This window comes from Dendropsophus ebraccatus, chromosome 4 (assembly GCF_027789765.1).
Source record: "Dendropsophus ebraccatus isolate aDenEbr1 chromosome 4, aDenEbr1.pat, whole genome shotgun sequence".
Lineage (NCBI taxonomy): Eukaryota > Metazoa > Chordata > Amphibia > Anura > Hylidae > Dendropsophus > Dendropsophus ebraccatus.
In genome coordinates, this window is record NC_091457.1 from 115,911,078 (window position 1) to 115,928,132 (window position 17,055).

The window sequence follows — 17,055 nt, forward strand, 5'->3', positions numbered from 1 at the left end:
CCCCTTTAATTTAGCTTTGGGCCTTACTTCTCCTTCAAAGCCAAGGCTTTGGCTGTTCAGGCATGATGATAATTGTAGTTCTGCAACAGCTGGGGCCATAGTTGCATCCCTGCAAAGGGTTATTCCTGACACCAACAGTTACCTGCCATCCTGTAACAAGCTGATAAGAATTGAGCTGACATTTTATATGCCCCGTAGAGAAGAAGTGGAGCACTGACCTTGCAGGTATACTATGCTTCATTAATTTTGGGAATAATTTTTTCAGTTGAGAATACCCCAATACGATCAAAATAGACTGATGAGACATAAGTCACTGATTGCGCCTGTACAGTGAATGGGAGCGGAAGAAGTTTGTCTCCACTGTGTAGTAGTGACGATATGTAAATGCAGGAGATGAGCGCAACTTGAGCATGCCCAAGTCTGATCGTTCTGCATTTTAATACCAGTGGCTGAAGAAGTTAGGGAGTCTGGGAAAACATTGATACTTCCTATGGCCGCCCCAATGGCTGCATTCAAATTCTTCAGCCACTGCTGAATGATCGGACTTGCTCGAGTTGAGCTCCTCTAAAATAACTGCAGCTCAGCTCCTGTTCATCTGAATGGGAGCTGTGATGCAGTTACAGGTCGCACCGCTACACAGAGCTACAAACTGCTTCTGGCCCCATTCACTGTGTAGTGTAGGCACCGACCAGTGACTGATGAGCTGCCTTACAGAGAACTCTTCAGTCTATTTTGCCTGGAAAACTCCTATTTTTCCTGTAACTAAGGCCTAGTCAAGTACCAACTAATAAATCACCAGTTCAACTGCTATTCATATGAAGGCCACTAGGGGTCACTATTAAAACAGAAATGACCTCTTAATTAATTACAACCATCCAAATAAGGAACATGCTCATTATTTTTGCAAAAAAAAAAAAAAAACCCTGTATATTTCACCTGTTAATACATTTTTTTCACTCAAAATAATGGCTGTATTTTGGTATTTACTTTGTGTGAACTTAGGCTTCAAGTTAGGCAGAGCTGCAGCTGCAGAGACCAGGAAAGGCCCAAGGACACTGGGGAGCATGGTAAGATATGTAAATACTTTATTACGCTAATTTACACTGAAGGCAAGGGCTGCTAAGGATGTCTGTACAGCCCTTACTGCCCAGTAAACGAGTGTCAATCTAGCCGATTGGTGCCTGTTTACACTTTATGATCGGGCTGTGTAACAGGACTCTTAGGGCCCTATTTCACGGGCCGAGGAGGGCCCGATCAACGATGTAAACGAGCGGCGATCTGCTAGATCGCCGCTCATTTACTGGGACTATTCCCGCTTCGGCCTGACATGTCAACATTACGTCAGCGAATTGAAGGACAGCGGACCTCAGCGCTGTAGCGCTGGTACTTGGACCCTCTAAAGGCTATCACTGGCCATATATACATGCATAGTCCTGATGTTACCTTTTGCACTAGCATCTGAGGGATGGGCCCTGAAAAACTATGGGTTGCAGAACGCTGAGCTGTTATGTAGGTTAGGATTACTTTTACTTTCTATATCATTCCAGTTTCGTAAATGATGATAATGGTCATGGGGACTTTCCAGCATCAAAACAAAACATCATGAAAACAAAGCAAAGTAAAATACTAAAATATAGAACCTCTGATTGGTAGCCCAATAGTTCTTATCATAATAAAAAGCTGCACAGTCAGAATTTATTGCCGTGTTTGTTACCAGTTTTGCTCTTTGTCCTCAATTTGTAATTTATGCATCAGCATAACATAACATAATTGTGTCCCTTCAAAAGTCAACAGTAATAGAGAGCAGAACAGCTCCACCTAGTGGCTACATTACCCTAAAAGATGGAAGATTGGCAGGTAAAGTTTCAAGAACAGATGTGATTACTATGTGCACAGCCCAGAGGGAACACGATGACTGGGCCTTGTGGAACATTGCAGCTATTCATTGCTGTAACAGTGAGCTAGTATCTCACATACAGTATGTCCCTAGAAACCCCCCAGCAAAAGATGGACATTTCATTTCATGACACCGACAAACAAGAACATAAAGGGGTATTCCCATCTCACTAAAATTTTATATTCTTGTAGGACTTGTCAAGTAAAATATTTTTGTGAATACAATCATTTAGCAAAAGTGTCTCCCTCTCCTGATGTGCTGCTCTTTCTCTCCCATTGTTGACAGTTTCTTGTCTAGATTATTGACCACCACTCTGCTCTAAAAGCAGTGGTCTGGCTGGAATATATATAGATATAGTGTAGATGTATATAGATACAATATATATACAGTACTGTATAAGATATATACTGTATACATATATCAGCTAGACCACTGCAAGAGAAAGGTGGTCGATACCTAGACAAGGGGCTGTCATCAATGGGAGGGGAAGAGCAGCACATCAGGAGGAGGAGGCAAGTTTTCTAAATAAATGTGCAGAAATATTTAACTTGAATAACTACAGTACATTAGTTGACATGGGAAACACTGCTGCTGTCTTCTAAATAGTTCCACACTTGACCAACGATCAGGACTCTGACCACTGGGAACCCCACTTATCCTGAGAATGAGGACATGAGTTCCTAGACAAGGGATACCTGTAGTTTATAAGGAAACAACTAAAAATGTTAAAGATAATATGCCAAAAATGTGTGTGGGAAACCCCAATGCAGGTACACCCAGGTACAGCTTGAAGGAGGAATGTTACTGAATAAACTTAAAGGAAAACTAGTATAGTGCTTCAACAAACTTTCAAAGAGCAGCCCCTATCCTAGTGTTAGTAATGTTCACTTCGTAGAAAGTGCTAGCCACTCCTAGACACCTGGGTAATTGTAGACAAGGAAGAGAATAACCTCATAACAAAAGCAAAATCCCCCTCCCCCATTGCCATCCAGAAACAGGGCCGTCTGGGGATGGAGGATGGAGCAGTCTACTTTGCACCTTAGTTCTTAAAAGGCCCAGTAGTAGCCTCTATGGTGTCCATGCCTATTTACCAGGATTTGGCTGTGCCTTTAAGGTGAACATTAACAGTAAATTATCAGCAGGTTAGATATTGCGCATGGGGCACTGAGGATGAAGGTAAGTCTCTTGCCTTCATCCTTGGCACTGTTTACGTGCAGTTTATAGTTTAATACAGCGTCTAGTAAAGCCGTTTGGAGCACTGGGGGCGCAGGCTACCACCTCCAGAGCTCTGATCCACACCTTCTATTGGTTATCAGTGGAGGGGGAGGGCCGGATCTGTGCTCTGTGCCCCCACTGCTCCAAACGGCCTTACTAGACACTGTATTACCACTTTTCCCCGAAAATAAGCCCTAGTAGAGGGTTTGCAGAGTTCCTAAATATAAGGCCTCCCCAGAAAGTAAGACCAGGCAGATGTCAATTGGCATCTTGGAATCTCTCTCACAACGTCTGTATTCACTTGCCCCAGGTTTATTTCATAGTGGGGCACTAACATGTATTGTCTTTAGATATTGAATGGTAGCCCCTGAGCTCTGCATTAACAAGCCCCTGATGGGGAGCTGCTTCCAGTCATTGATTTACATGTAGCAGCTATTCATACATGCCCATTATGTAGATGAGGAGGAGACTTGCTTTGTTAGAGATCAGTCCATATAACGTGATTATAATATGTTAATGATTACCTCTGCAGCCACGGTGCTCTTAATACCCCGCCCCCCAAAGGGTTAAGGGTTATTTACACTACTGTATTATATAACAGAAGGGCTTGCATGCTCCAAGGCTGCTGCAACTGCTACCTCTGTGCTACGTCCCTTGGGATTCATATCTATGATAGCGGAGTGTACTTGAACCCCAAAACATTGACAGTAAAAGCAGCTCTGCTATAGTCCTGTATGTATCCAGCATGAGATGAACACATGACTCCTATTTCTAGGTCAATAGGTGCATTCATAAATTGCACTTGGATATGAGCTCAATAAACAGATCTGTTATCTGGTGCTGTGTGAATTAGATCTCGGTCACGTCCTCATTCCTGTTATCAGTGACTTACAGATATGACTGGGGTCAAAGTTTACAAGAATAACTCATTCTGTCTCCTCGTGATTATTACATTGCCGTTGTGACTTTTGATGAATCTCCACTTATATGGTAGGAAATGGCATAAATAGGAATCCCATTTATACTCGAAGCAATACTGCCACTTAAAACTTTTGACATGTTACACAGACATGTCAAAAGTTTGGGTCTTGGTACTTGATACTCTAGACATACAGTAGGCAGGAGAAGAGCATGGCTCTGTGATTCACCCCTTAACTCTCTGCTTCATGCAGCTCGTTGCAAGTGAAGGGCTTCTGCAAAAATAAGCACTATTGGCACATATCTAATATGAATATTCAAAGATATTACAATAAACATAGCCTATTGCTTTTGAGCTGATCCCTGCAGTCTTTGCACACTTTTTTGTCTACAAACTCCATGTAGTAATATGGCGGCCACTCAAGGTTACAGAGGGCACTCAAGGGTCATACTGTTGCCTCATCAAGACATGCAGACGCCATGTGATATGATGTCACATGGTTATTCTATTACATGGAAAGTATGACCTCATTAGATTTAATGAGCAGATTAGGCCCAGTAGTTTAAACTGGCCATTTAAGCTAATGTCCTTTGCAGCTGCCCATGCTGCCTACTTTAGGTTTTATGAAGGTGTAATTTTTCCACACACATGTACTCATAGAAATCTTGCCCAGTGGTAAAAACAACTCATGCGTCAGACTGTGACGTCCTGGTAACAGCCCATTCACATCTAATCTTGTTAGATACACAGGGCTGGGTTTATTAAATTTTACTGGCAGCATTTCCCTTAAATATTTACATTGGAAAAACTTAAAAAATGTCACTTGTGGGTTTGGAGCCATTCCATGGACTTCATTCTACTGAGAGTATTGGATGCCATGACACATCTACAGTGTGATTCATATAGGAGAATTTACCTAAAATTGATACTGGTATAAGTTTAGACCAGTCTTCTCAAACTGTGAGGTAATGCCTGACATCGGCACACGACAGGAACTCCAAAGCAGAAACCGATAACACCAGCCCTGTGTTATTGGTGTAGACCTTGGCCAGACTTGGGGAGGCAGGTATACAGTATGGGGGGCGTTACTGCCCAAGGGAGTGTATACAATATGGGGGAAAAACTACAGAGGGGAGGTATATAGTATGGGGACTTACTTCAGACAGGTAATGTATACAGTAAGGGGGAACAACTACAGAGGGGGGGCAGGTATACAGTATGGGAGAACAACTAAAGAAGAGTGTATACATTATGGGGGAGGAACTATAGAGGGGGGAGATATACAGTATGGGGGGCCTTACTGCAGGGGGGAAGGGCTGTATACAGTATGGGGGAACAACTACAGAGGGGAGGAGGTATACAGTATGAGAGAACAACTACAGAAGAGTGTATACAATATGGGAGACGAACTACAGAGGGGGGTGGGAGGTATACAGTGTGGGGGGACAATTACAGAGGGAGGAGGTAGGTATATAGTATGGAGGTATATATAAATAAAACAAAAGAGTGTATACTCCGTGGAGTTAAACACTCGTCGGCGCTGCACTGCAGAAAGGTAACTAATTTGCTGCTATATAGATCTTGAGGATTCCGTATCCTCAGTGAAAATTACAAACCAAATTACCAATATGATCTATAGCGCTATAGTACCTGGGGGATATGTTGTCTGAAATTGGTATGGCAAAAGGAGAATAAATATAGGTATACTCAGATGGTTATACTAGAAGGCAGCTGATTACCCTAGGTATATAGATCAGCTGTTACTCAGCCTACAATAAAGTGATATATGGCTAGTTGGACACTCTCGTTGTTCCTACCTGTTTATTGCCATTACGATGTATAGTTCACACGTGTATACTCTGCAGTTTAATGATGCCCGAAATGTAGTCTTGAAAAATTGGAGGAGAATGTAGATGTCCTTTTGATCGGGGTCGGGAGCGAGCCCCGGACGGTGGCTCCGCTGCTACCTTACACCCGGCGTAGTGGAGTAGATCGGGAGGAATCCACAGTTGAGTGACGTCACTTTGGTGGATACAGAGGCCGATGTGGGGAAAGAAACATCTAACGCGTTTCAGCAAGCTTGCGTTCGCCCTCGTCAGAGATGAGGCGGGCTCCAGTGCTTCTCCTTTTGCCATACCAATTTCAGACAACATATCCCCCAGGTACTATAGCGCTATAGATCATATTGGTAATTTGATATAGTATGGAGGCCTAACTAAAGAAAAACTTACAGGATAGCAGCCTAACAACAGTAGGACATAGAGTATGGTGACTAACTACCGTATGGAGTGGGGCTACAGTGTTGTGTTTTTCTGAAAATAAGACCTATCTCAAAAATAAGTCCTAGCCAGACCCTGTCTGATTTTCAGAGAAACGCGTTGGATATCCCTGGGCAGCAAAGAAGCTTGATTCACACCTGCATGTAGGGAATTGGCCCACTAGGAATCCTCTCTATTAAGCATAGCTTAGTGTTTCTGTTGCTCTGGTGGACCATGCCCATGTACAATACTTACTTGACAGGCTGGCATGACTTTATGCATTTGCCCAGTATTTGACCATTTACCTAGTATTAGTACAAACAGATGTAGCTTTACCCATCCATCATGTGGGGTTTCAGAGACAGCAAATGCATAGTGTAAATAAGGTGGAGTAAGACAGAACTATGACACACTTGAGGAGGTCCCTTTACTTTACAAGTTTTCATTACTTGTGCCAGTTTCCCCCTTTCCACCATAAAAGAGACTACACAGACCACTCTGTAACATACACTACTTAGATCCTTGGGCCTACATCATCTACCCTCCTTCCCAGCCCTAGAGGGTGAAAGGTCAACAACAAGCAGATAGGCAATGTGTTTACAAACCCGAAAAAGTGTAAATACCAAAAATAATTTTATTTCCTTCATTTCCTTAAATTAAAGATTTTTTTTTTACTTTTGTAATTACAATATCATGACACAATTCTTAGATGAGGTCACAAATTAGGAAATAATTACAAACACACCTAAATAGAGACAGTAGTAAAATGTCCAGACACGTTTCATGGAAACTATTTGGAGGTTGCATAAGAAATAGGAAATGCCCTGAATATCAGAGCATGATTCAAAAGAAAAAAATCTGCATTCAACAACTGAATATGGCTATGTTGACACAACGTCAAAAATTGAGAAAAGGTGCCCGATTTTAATATTTTAAAAAACGTCTGTTTTTGCCGCGATTTAACTGACTGCAATGGCAATGCATTGAAAACAATGGGAAGACAGACGTCCAATGCACACAGTGTATTGAATAACGGATGTTTTTGCTGCGGGCGTCAAAATAATGAACATGATCATTATTTTCGGACGTCTTTTGCAAACAGCGGACGTTTTTATTAGTTGTTCACACACAGTTTTCTTTTGTCACGATTCTTTCTCCATTTTGCCTATTAAATTCAATGGACTTTTCAATTAAGACACACCCAAAGGCCAATTAGTAAACCCAAAGTAAAATAATGTACCAAGACCCGTCATTGCACTAAGGGGAGGCCAGACAGCTAACTGACATCCGTTATTTTAGACTCAAACAGAGCTGAAAAAACGTTGTGTGAACATAGCCTAAACCTGTAAAAAAAGGCAAGTTATTATGTATTATCTTTATCGTGGTTGAAGCTTCATTTTTCTGATACATCCCCAGCATACACATAGAACTGAATGATGGAGGAGGGTGCCTGCAGCCATCACTAGATGGAGTTTAGCAGCTTATACTGTTATTACATACTGTCCACACATTAACCCTAATATTGAAACCGTATGCAGTAAACACTAGAGCTCCCTCTAGTGGTGGCTGCAAGCTAAAGTATAAAAATTTGTAGCTGAGGTTTTATGGGAAGCAATTAAGTGCATGTTTCACCTACAGTAGTTTTTTTTAGTCAGTATCCAGATACTGAAATTTGTTATTTTTTTAATTTAATTCTGATTTTATTTTTTATTTCACTTTAGTGCATTATTATGGGAGCAGCTTCAACTGTTTTCAGCAGGATTTATAGACATGCTTTGCAGCAAGTGCCATGGTCTTAGACTAGAGTCGCCGTATCCACTTTTGGAGAGTTTCAAGACGTTATCTATAAATTGTACAAAGATCATTGTGCAGGGACAGGAGGAGGCTGAGTCCTGAAAATCACCTATTGTGAATGGAGTCAATTTTATCTACCATCTGGCGACTACTTTCACTGTTATCGTACCTTATAAGGTAAGGAGGAAACTATTGAAAACTGTATTTTTCAAAACAGGAAGTATCTGCTTATCGTTAGACTGAAAACTGCAAGATTTCTGGATCATTTTATAATATACATATTAAAATGGAGAGTTAGAAAAAAGAAAAACATCACCAGATATTCTTAAATAAAAAAAATTAATTTAAACAATAGGTCATTTTCTGAGCACACCTTCCTTCAGGAGCCTCCACCATAATCCTTAAGGTCAGGAGTATTTTTGGTGGCAGATAGACTTCCTCTTCTTCGCCATGGACATCAAACTCTTTATGGTATCTCATCCGTACCATCTCATTTTGCTGGATATACTTAAGCATATTTGTTAGTTTTAGGTTGGGCACTTAAAACTAGCACTAACTTTACACCCACTTCACATTTTCCATACTTGACTCTACCAGAGATGCAATGTCCACTTCTGAGTTATCTCTCGGTTCCTTCGACAACTTTTGTAAACACTCAGCATATAGTCTGAACCCGCATCTTCATCTTTAGTTCTATGGAATTTTACTTGTATCCTGCACTAAAGGCTGCAACTCCAGAGCGACGCTGTCTTTAGGATTTACAGATTCTGGCTTGTCTTTGCTGTACAGTCTGTCCCGGATTTTATTAGCTATTCTGCTAACTTGCTTGTAGCCAAGTTTTTTTGCATTGACCCCTGCAATTTCTTTTAATAACTTTTCAAGATGTAGTGGTACCTCGCAGACAGGGTCTGAATTGAATGGTTGAGGGACAGAACAGGAAGGACTGAAAGTGGCAACAATATATTGTCCTTTGGCCTTATTGTTACAGAAATCAGACTCTACGCAGCTTAACACAGCTCCAAAAGACTGGTTAGGATCGAGGTCAATATGCTGTTCGTCCTGTGCTTTCCATGCAGTGTACTTCTCTCTGGCTCCTTCGGAGAAGAGGAGGATGATTAGGCCTTCCTTTTCAAAAACAATGGCTTTTTGTTGGTGGTACCAAGGCACTAGGTGAATTTCACTTATTTTGACACGATGCCACTGGTCTAGGACCACATCTAACTGGAGATCCTTCAAAGAAGAGGCAAATACATGGACTAGGCTTTCATATTCCTGGCTGTCAGGAGAATACAGGATCAAGATTCTACGGTTATTGAAGATGTCACCTGAGGGGGAAAAAGTTGGATATTCAGCGTTAGTGGCATATATAATTGGGGCTTGTTCCACTATGTGTTTCTTAAGCTGTCTCTCAAAAAATACATGTAAGGTTAATGATTATTCTCAAAAACATTGTCTTGTGTGAAGACGATGACGCCACTTATACTTGAGGGAAAACACAAAAAGCACACTGGGATATGGCCTACTGCAAGCTCTCTTCAAATAGAAGGGCCCTGACTCACTGGACCACCAGAGCCTGCAAGGGTAAAGGACCAGTACTTATGCCCCTTGACTTGGTTAAGAGGGTCATTTTGAGCACTGGAGCTCTGGTCATCCTGAGGACCATCGTCCTATAAGGGCAAGAGAACTAAAGGGCTGCAACTACTTGATTTGCACTATAAGGCCAGGTTCACACTATGTTAGACACCAGCCGTTCTGTGTCCCGGTGGTGTCACAGAACGGCCGGTGTTAGTGAAGATTATCCTGGCCGGTACTGAAGTACCAGCCGGATGATCTTCGTTTTTGCTGAATTGGGATGTGGGCACCATAGCCGCACTCTCCATTGTGTGCACTGTCAGGGTTGTGCGGCTGCTATTCACTGCATGTTGGCCGCACAAAACTGACATGTCTGGTTTTTGTGCATTCGCTAGTGATTCCGGTCAGAGTGTATACTATGGGGGAGATCTATCAAAGAGTGTAAAATTTAGACTGGTGCAAACTTCCCACAGCAACCAATCACAGCTCAGCTTCCAGCTCTGGTGAAAGGAAAGATGAGCTGTGATTGGTTATTGTGGAAAGTTTGCACCAGTCTAAATTTTACACCCTTTGATAAATCTCCCCATATGTGTATACACTTCGGCTGTGATTCCATAGATGGCAACACAAGCTAAGTTTCCTATTAATCACGGCTGCTGTTGCAAATCGCAACAAAGGCCGTGATTAATAGGAAACTTACGTTGTGTGAACATAGCTTAAAACAATATGCTGTAGATTTGCAATTTGAATGTGGTCAGATGTAATGCAAAAAGGCAACTGCTAAGTATTTCATTTTGTGGTATTGCAATGGGTCATAAGTACCCTTAATGACAAACCAGTGGATGGCATGGGAGATCTTCTAACATGCAATAGAATACGCACCCAAAATATGAGCCACCCCTTACTGCAAAGCATCATGGTTCACGCCTCAGGAATCGTACAGTATTTGGTGATAATGTTGTGAGGCTTCTACACTAACAAGATAAGACATGAGTGCTAGCAGGGCAAGAACTGTAGCCAGAGAACTGTAATTATTAATGCCCGGAAAACTTAATTATTGTTTTTTTTTTATTCCCGGAATATCCTGATTACTTCATTAATAAACATTATGTAAATAATCACATTATATTTATATATATATTAATATATAGTACTTACTGGGGGATTTTTCAGCAGTAACTGACTTTATCCATTCTGCAAAACAAGTAACAAAATAATTAAAAAATTACCATTGGCCGAGCAGTCAACTGATATCACCTGGGAAGCACACACATGTCCACCACAGTGACCACTATAGGTGAAATGTAGCCATGTACAGTAAAAGCTGGCATGGTCACCTTTCTCTAGTGCCCTTGACCCTGCCAGGTATTACACAATAGTAGCAATCCTTCACTGTGGCTTATAGATGGAGGCCCAAATTTTCCCTAAAAGGACATATGAACAGGTGCTGTCTCTTCCCTTTAAGTCACAGAAAACTTTTCAGGACCACATTTCAGTTTGCATACATACCCAAACATTGAGCCAGTACAACTTAATATCATGCAGCTTTTGACCCCTTTTGGTCAAGTCCAGCCTACTACTGGCCTCAGAAAAGTGTTTGTCTGTATGTGAAGAAGGTTCTGGTAAAGTTTTAATAGTTATGGTATATCCCACACTTACTTTTATAGATTCCATGCAATGCACTGAATGCCCAATTTCCCCAATCCCCCATGTATATCTTCCTATCAATTAGTAGGTATAGTCAGATCACAAGGCACTGGTGGTTTGGCGTCTGGTCTTTACTTTCAATTAACCATTGTTAAAGGGGTGCTCCGGCAGGGGGGCACTTTTCTGGGGGGTGGCTGAAATAAAAGACGTCCACTTACCTCCCCGGTTCCAGCGGCGGGTCCCGCATCACGGCGCTCCGGTGCCCAGTTCCCGGCCGCTTCCGGGTGTCTGACGCGGGCCCGAGACGTGACGTCTCAGGTCCGCTCAGCCACTCAGTGAACGAGGCGGGATCCGTTTGAAGTCCGCTCGGATCCCGCCTCCTTCACTGAGTGGCTGAGCGGCCCTGAGACGTAGCGTCTCGGGCGGCGTCAGACACCCGGAAGCTGCCGGGAACCAGTGACCGGAGCGCCGTGATGCGGGACCCACCGCTGGAACCGGGGAGGTAAGTGGACGTCACGCTGGTGCACCCCTTTAAGGCCACAAGCCACACCTTACCCACCTTAAAGCCCTATTACACAAAACGGTTATCGGCCATACTTAAGCCGATTACCGGCCATTCAGGCCGATAATTGTTTGGTGCTGGCTGATTGTGGTCTTTTAACATGTTAAAACATTACTATTAGGGTAGCGATTTCAATAATAATATTTGTAATATGGCCATAGCTCAATGGGAGTCCTACATCCCTACATTGGATGACGAAGGTTGTGAGTCCTCTTCTCAAGTCACATAAATACTTTCCCCTTACATAAGTAATAACCTTATCCAATTGTATATTATTAAGCAATGTTATACAATTCTCTTATTTATAACATATGGGTCACATTTTGATTCCTACGTGTCCCATGTATCATCATATCCCTGAAGATTTTTGGATCTGCGCCTTGTGGCCCAAGCTTGTACAAATTCTCTCATGTGTCATCTCTATCCATGGACCCGGCTGCTTGCCCCTTTGGTCCGATAGATAGGAGGAGTGGAGCTCCACCTATATTTTTTGGGGAAATGTTATTTATTGCTCTTAATCTTAGGTGAATTGTAAGACACTTCCACCACCACCCCTGCTGCTTTATGGAAGAAACAAGTTAGGTCAGTAGTGCCTTATAAAAAAAGTTGTTTACTTAAATAGAAAGTGTCCCAATAAGTTTTACAAGATCTGGGACCATTGTTGTCAATCACCTTTAACATCTCCACCTACTGAAAAAATCCCCTGACATGTTCCCTTTTGGAGACTGTGAGTGCCTTTACCTTGACCTCTCTCCTGTAATTTCTATGACGCCTGTATATACACAGTTACAGAAGGACACAATATCTGATAATTGTGTTGGTTTAACTGACTGCCATGCTTGGCAGCTGCTGCTGTCTTTACTTCCTTCATACTATATATACTGATATCTTTGTTTTGGATCCTTAATAAAATTTATTTTAAAAAAACTTACTTTTGAGATTCTCATTTTTTAGGAGCAGAATCAGTAGCACACAGGCGACAGCCAAGAGGCACAACCCCCTGGACCAGTTCCATCTGGACCTCATATCTAAAGAAGCAGCACAGAAACACAAGCGCTGATTAGTATTATATATACTGTATGTAGAATGTACAACAAGCAGTCAAATAACAATATAAGTGATCTCTTGTAAAGTGCTGATAACTAGTCTGGATCAGTAATAAATGTTAGTGAGTAATTTATTCACGACTCCTGGTTCCTATAGCAAGTTCCCACTAGAGACCACAGCTTTTCCCAACAGCAAGAACATAAGAACACAACCGATGTAACAGGAGCACTGGAGGCTAAACAACTAGATTCCTCAGCTTCTCCTGTGACAATGCCTGCAGTCCGGAGGGTTCAGCCCATGGTTCTCCTTCTGCCTCCTCACAGCAGTATCAGGCTTTCTTTTTAATGGGGAACTTAGCTGCTTAACTTAGTGATCACATCCTTCATGAGTTCATACAGCTTCTATTTGCTATTGTATTTATCTATAGATTCTGGTTGTGACTTTGTTTCTCTACAATCCCGTCTTGCCCTTTGGAATATGGATAAGCTAGTTTCTCTGTTAGGCAGCTTCAGTATGTGAGGCCTGGTGTGTCTATCATTTAGAAACATAGAAACATAGAAGATTGTCGGCAGAAAAAGACCACTGGGTCCACCTAGTCTGCCCTTTTAGTATTTTCTTTCTTATTATCTTAGGATAGATGTATGTTTATCCCAGGCGTGTTTAAATTCTGTTGTTGTAGATTTACCAACCACCTCTGCTGCAAGTTTGTTCCAGGTATCTACTACTCTTTCAGTAAAATAATATTTTCTCACATTGCTTCTGATCATTCCCCTAACTAACCTCTCACTATGTCCTCTTGTTCTTGAGCTTAGTTTTTTACTAAAAACACTCCCCTCTTGAACCTTATTTAGTCCCTTAACATATTTAAAGGTTTCAATCATGTCCCCCCTTTCCCTTCTTTTCTCCAGACTATACAGATTCAAATCCTTAAGTCTTTCCTGATAGAACTCTCTTTCCTGATAGAACCCCCTGTCAAATGCCATTGGAAGTCAAATGCCGAGTATTCGGGTTTGGAGAACATTGCCGAACCCCAACAGTTCAGCCTCTCCGATCAACACTACTTATTATTAATAATAAGGAGTATCCCGCTTCTTTTCATTACATCAATACATAAGGAACCAGAAAGAAAAAGTGAAAGAGAAAGATGATCCCTTTCTAAAAAAGAATAGTTTCAGGAAAACAAGGCGTGACAGGCAGGAAACAACTCTCTTATTATTTTATGGACTTTTCTTTATAGCACTGAACCATACCTGTAGTTCACAAGGGAAATGTATGGCATTTCTAGGGAACCATATATCCAAATAACATCTATCCCGTGCTTCTCTAGGCATCATAAATGGATGTGTTTTATGCTCATTAAACACTCATTAAACATTATCAATAGTGTTGTAAACTGCAGCAGTGTTGTAATTTTTTTTTTACTGTTTGTAAAAATGATGCAGACGTCATCAAATTTATCAGAATGGTGGTATGATAGGCAAGTTAGTATCCACCTTTCTACTAAGAAAGGTCTAAAACAAATAGTAAATAACATAATAAGTTACATAAAAACATCATAAACATACACGCAATGTTCACCACCAATGTACATTTAGCTTTACTGCTCCCTGTATGAACCCTTCAGTTTTACCTCCATTTTCTCTGGCGCCTGCCAGTCCTATGGTTCTGGGTCAGTAATCATATAGAATGTAAGTCGAAAATACCGCACATTTTTGTCTCAAGCAGGAAGAGTTGACGTGTTGAGGAATTAGACTTCTAAAGGAGCTGAGTGTTAGACAGTCCAGGTCAGTCTCCCAGATCGGAGCTCGCTTACTGAGCCTGTTAAACAGCTCCCTGATCGTTCGGCCTAGGCTACATGAGCAATCGCTAGATTGTTCTTGGAGCCATTTGCTTTAATCGGCCACTGCCAGCACATGTCTTATTACATGAGGTGCAGCCAACAGCACACTATTGTTTGACATGTCAGAATTGAACGATTAGCCAAAGAGGATGGGATTGCTTGTTCGATGGCCAGTCGCTGGCTCTGTTGGTCTGATTTGATAGGTAATCGGCCCATGTAATAATATGCAGTGAAAAACATTGTAAGTGTTGATGAAACAATTCAGAGGATACATTCGAGATGCGAGTGCTGACCTGATCTACTATCCATGCATATGGAGGATGTGGTGGGAGGAGGTAGTAGTGCCATTAGTTTCCTTGTCATTAGAGAAATGTCACTTGTTTTTCCCGTCTATAGCACCATAGTATAATTCATACCTTGCACTATATATTTTTGAGCTGATATGTTAACTCATCCAAGGAAACAGAAAGGCTGCAGTTATGAAGGCAAATTACTGGCTATTATAGAAATAGGATCGAATTGTCTAATAACCTCCATAGACATTCACCACATCTCAATAGTCAACTACCATCTGATTCTGTGGAAATAGGTCAAACTGGAAACTAGTCATCTATATAATAACATTGCTGTGACAATCTGTGGAATGAATGGATATCAGGACATAGACACTACTTACACTTAGCCACATTGCAGGTGTAGAACTCATGATTTTCACCAGATGTAAAGATCTATAAAGAAAGACAATGATGGTATCAATATGTAAGACAGCTAGATACAGTGGTAGATACAGTAGTACCTCGGTGTTCGAACGCTTCCAAAATTTACCTGGAAGTAGCGCTCAGAACTGAGAACTTTGCTCAGTATTCAAGCGTTTTTGTGAGTGTGGATTGTGGGTTGTACGTTGGGCGTTTAGCACTGGAGAGACTTCACATACAGTACAGTACTGTATTTGGGTGGGTTCACACTATGTATGACGCCAGCCGTTCTGTGACCAGGGGTCGGTGAAGTTCATCAGATGAACTTAAATTGTTTAATTGGGATGCAGGCACATTCGGGTGTGCTCGCATTCCAATTATCCTTTGCAGACAATGTGAAGTGCAGCTGAGACCCCAGAATCGGCCCTGACAGGCAGTGCCCCACCATCTCCCATGCTTTACAGTGCTGGGATGAAGGAGACTCTATACAGTACAGGATAAGTGAGGAGTTAGTGACTACTGTACTATAATTGCTGGTTTTGTTAAACATTTCTTGTTTTAAATGTACTGTATAGCATATAGTGCTGTTCTGTATTGTACTGTAATGATTAAACTGGGCACTTTTCAATGGAATAAATAAGCACTATAGTTAATTATTGGATAGTGTTGGAACCAATTTAACACATTTACATTATTTCCTATGGAAAACACTGTTCAGTTCTCAAACTGCTTGATTCGGAAACTGCCTTCCTGAACTAAGTAAGTTTGAGAACTGAGATATTGCTGTACAGCTTTCTAATGTAGTAAACACTCAGTATTAGCTCTGTAAAGGTATAGGTTCTCTGGGTGTAAAGAAGAAGGTTGTCAGTCATTGACAGCAAGCAGAGATGGTGATAATAATGAGGAATTGAAACGGAATATATTTAGAAACAAGGTATTGAAGTTTAGATTGTACAATGAATGAATTGTAATGATATGAATCTGTTAAAGTCCTTTATGATCCATTCTTACCCTGATACATTGTTCTGTGTTTATATCCTCCACTACCTTCTGTTCAAGGAATTGTGCTCCTCTTGTCATCTGAAGGGAGAATAAGGGTTAATATTGGTGTGTAGGGAATGACTTCTTGGTATGCTTATTGTCATATGGTGTCAGTCATATTGCAGTGTGCCATGCTAGACTCCAGACAATTGAGTTTACAATTAGAGTTTACAACTATCGGTTTACTAAGGGTGGTAGGAATAGAATCTACTACCTGGGTGGTTTCATTTTCCAATATAATGCACTTGTTTTCTCCAACAAAGCAGAATGAAGTGTTCTCATGTTTATGCTTCCAGACAAGGACGTTGGTTCCATCAATCTTCTGTTTTGTCCCTGAGATACAGAGAGGAATAGATAACATTCTGGAATGACTGCACTGTTTTTGCTGGTGAGTTGATCTTGACCTATCAAACATGTAACCCTGCATTTTCCAGTATGCTGGTTTTAAAAAAAGCGCGAGGCAGGAGTGACTTGTTCCTGTAAATACACTTCCTTAATAGGCAGCAGCTTATGCAGCATACTGCAGCAGCATCTCCCTCCTCCCTGCCTAGGGAGATGAGCAGCTTTG

The 17,055-nt window shown here is 41.5% G+C and overlaps 1 protein-coding gene across 1 annotated transcript in view; it reads right to left on the reverse strand.

Annotated features, from left to right (window-relative positions):
* Positions 1–6,905: 6,905 nt before the first annotated feature.
* The window catches only part of IL17RC (interleukin 17 receptor C), a 51,799-nt gene continuing 41,649 nt past the window's right edge, over positions 6,906–17,055 (reverse strand). Inside the window, exons 14-19 of the mRNA XM_069966818.1 lie at positions 16,702–16,820; positions 16,458–16,526; positions 15,428–15,479; positions 12,797–12,892; positions 10,814–10,849; positions 6,906–9,408 (exon numbers count right to left, since the gene is read on the reverse strand). Of these exons, the coding sequence (XP_069822919.1) occupies positions 8,777–9,408; positions 10,814–10,849; positions 12,797–12,892; positions 15,428–15,479; positions 16,458–16,526; positions 16,702–16,820 (1,004 nt within the window). The 3' untranslated portion in view covers positions 6,906–8,776. The remainder of the gene's footprint in view (positions 9,409–10,813; positions 10,850–12,796; positions 12,893–15,427; positions 15,480–16,457; positions 16,527–16,701; positions 16,821–17,055) is intronic.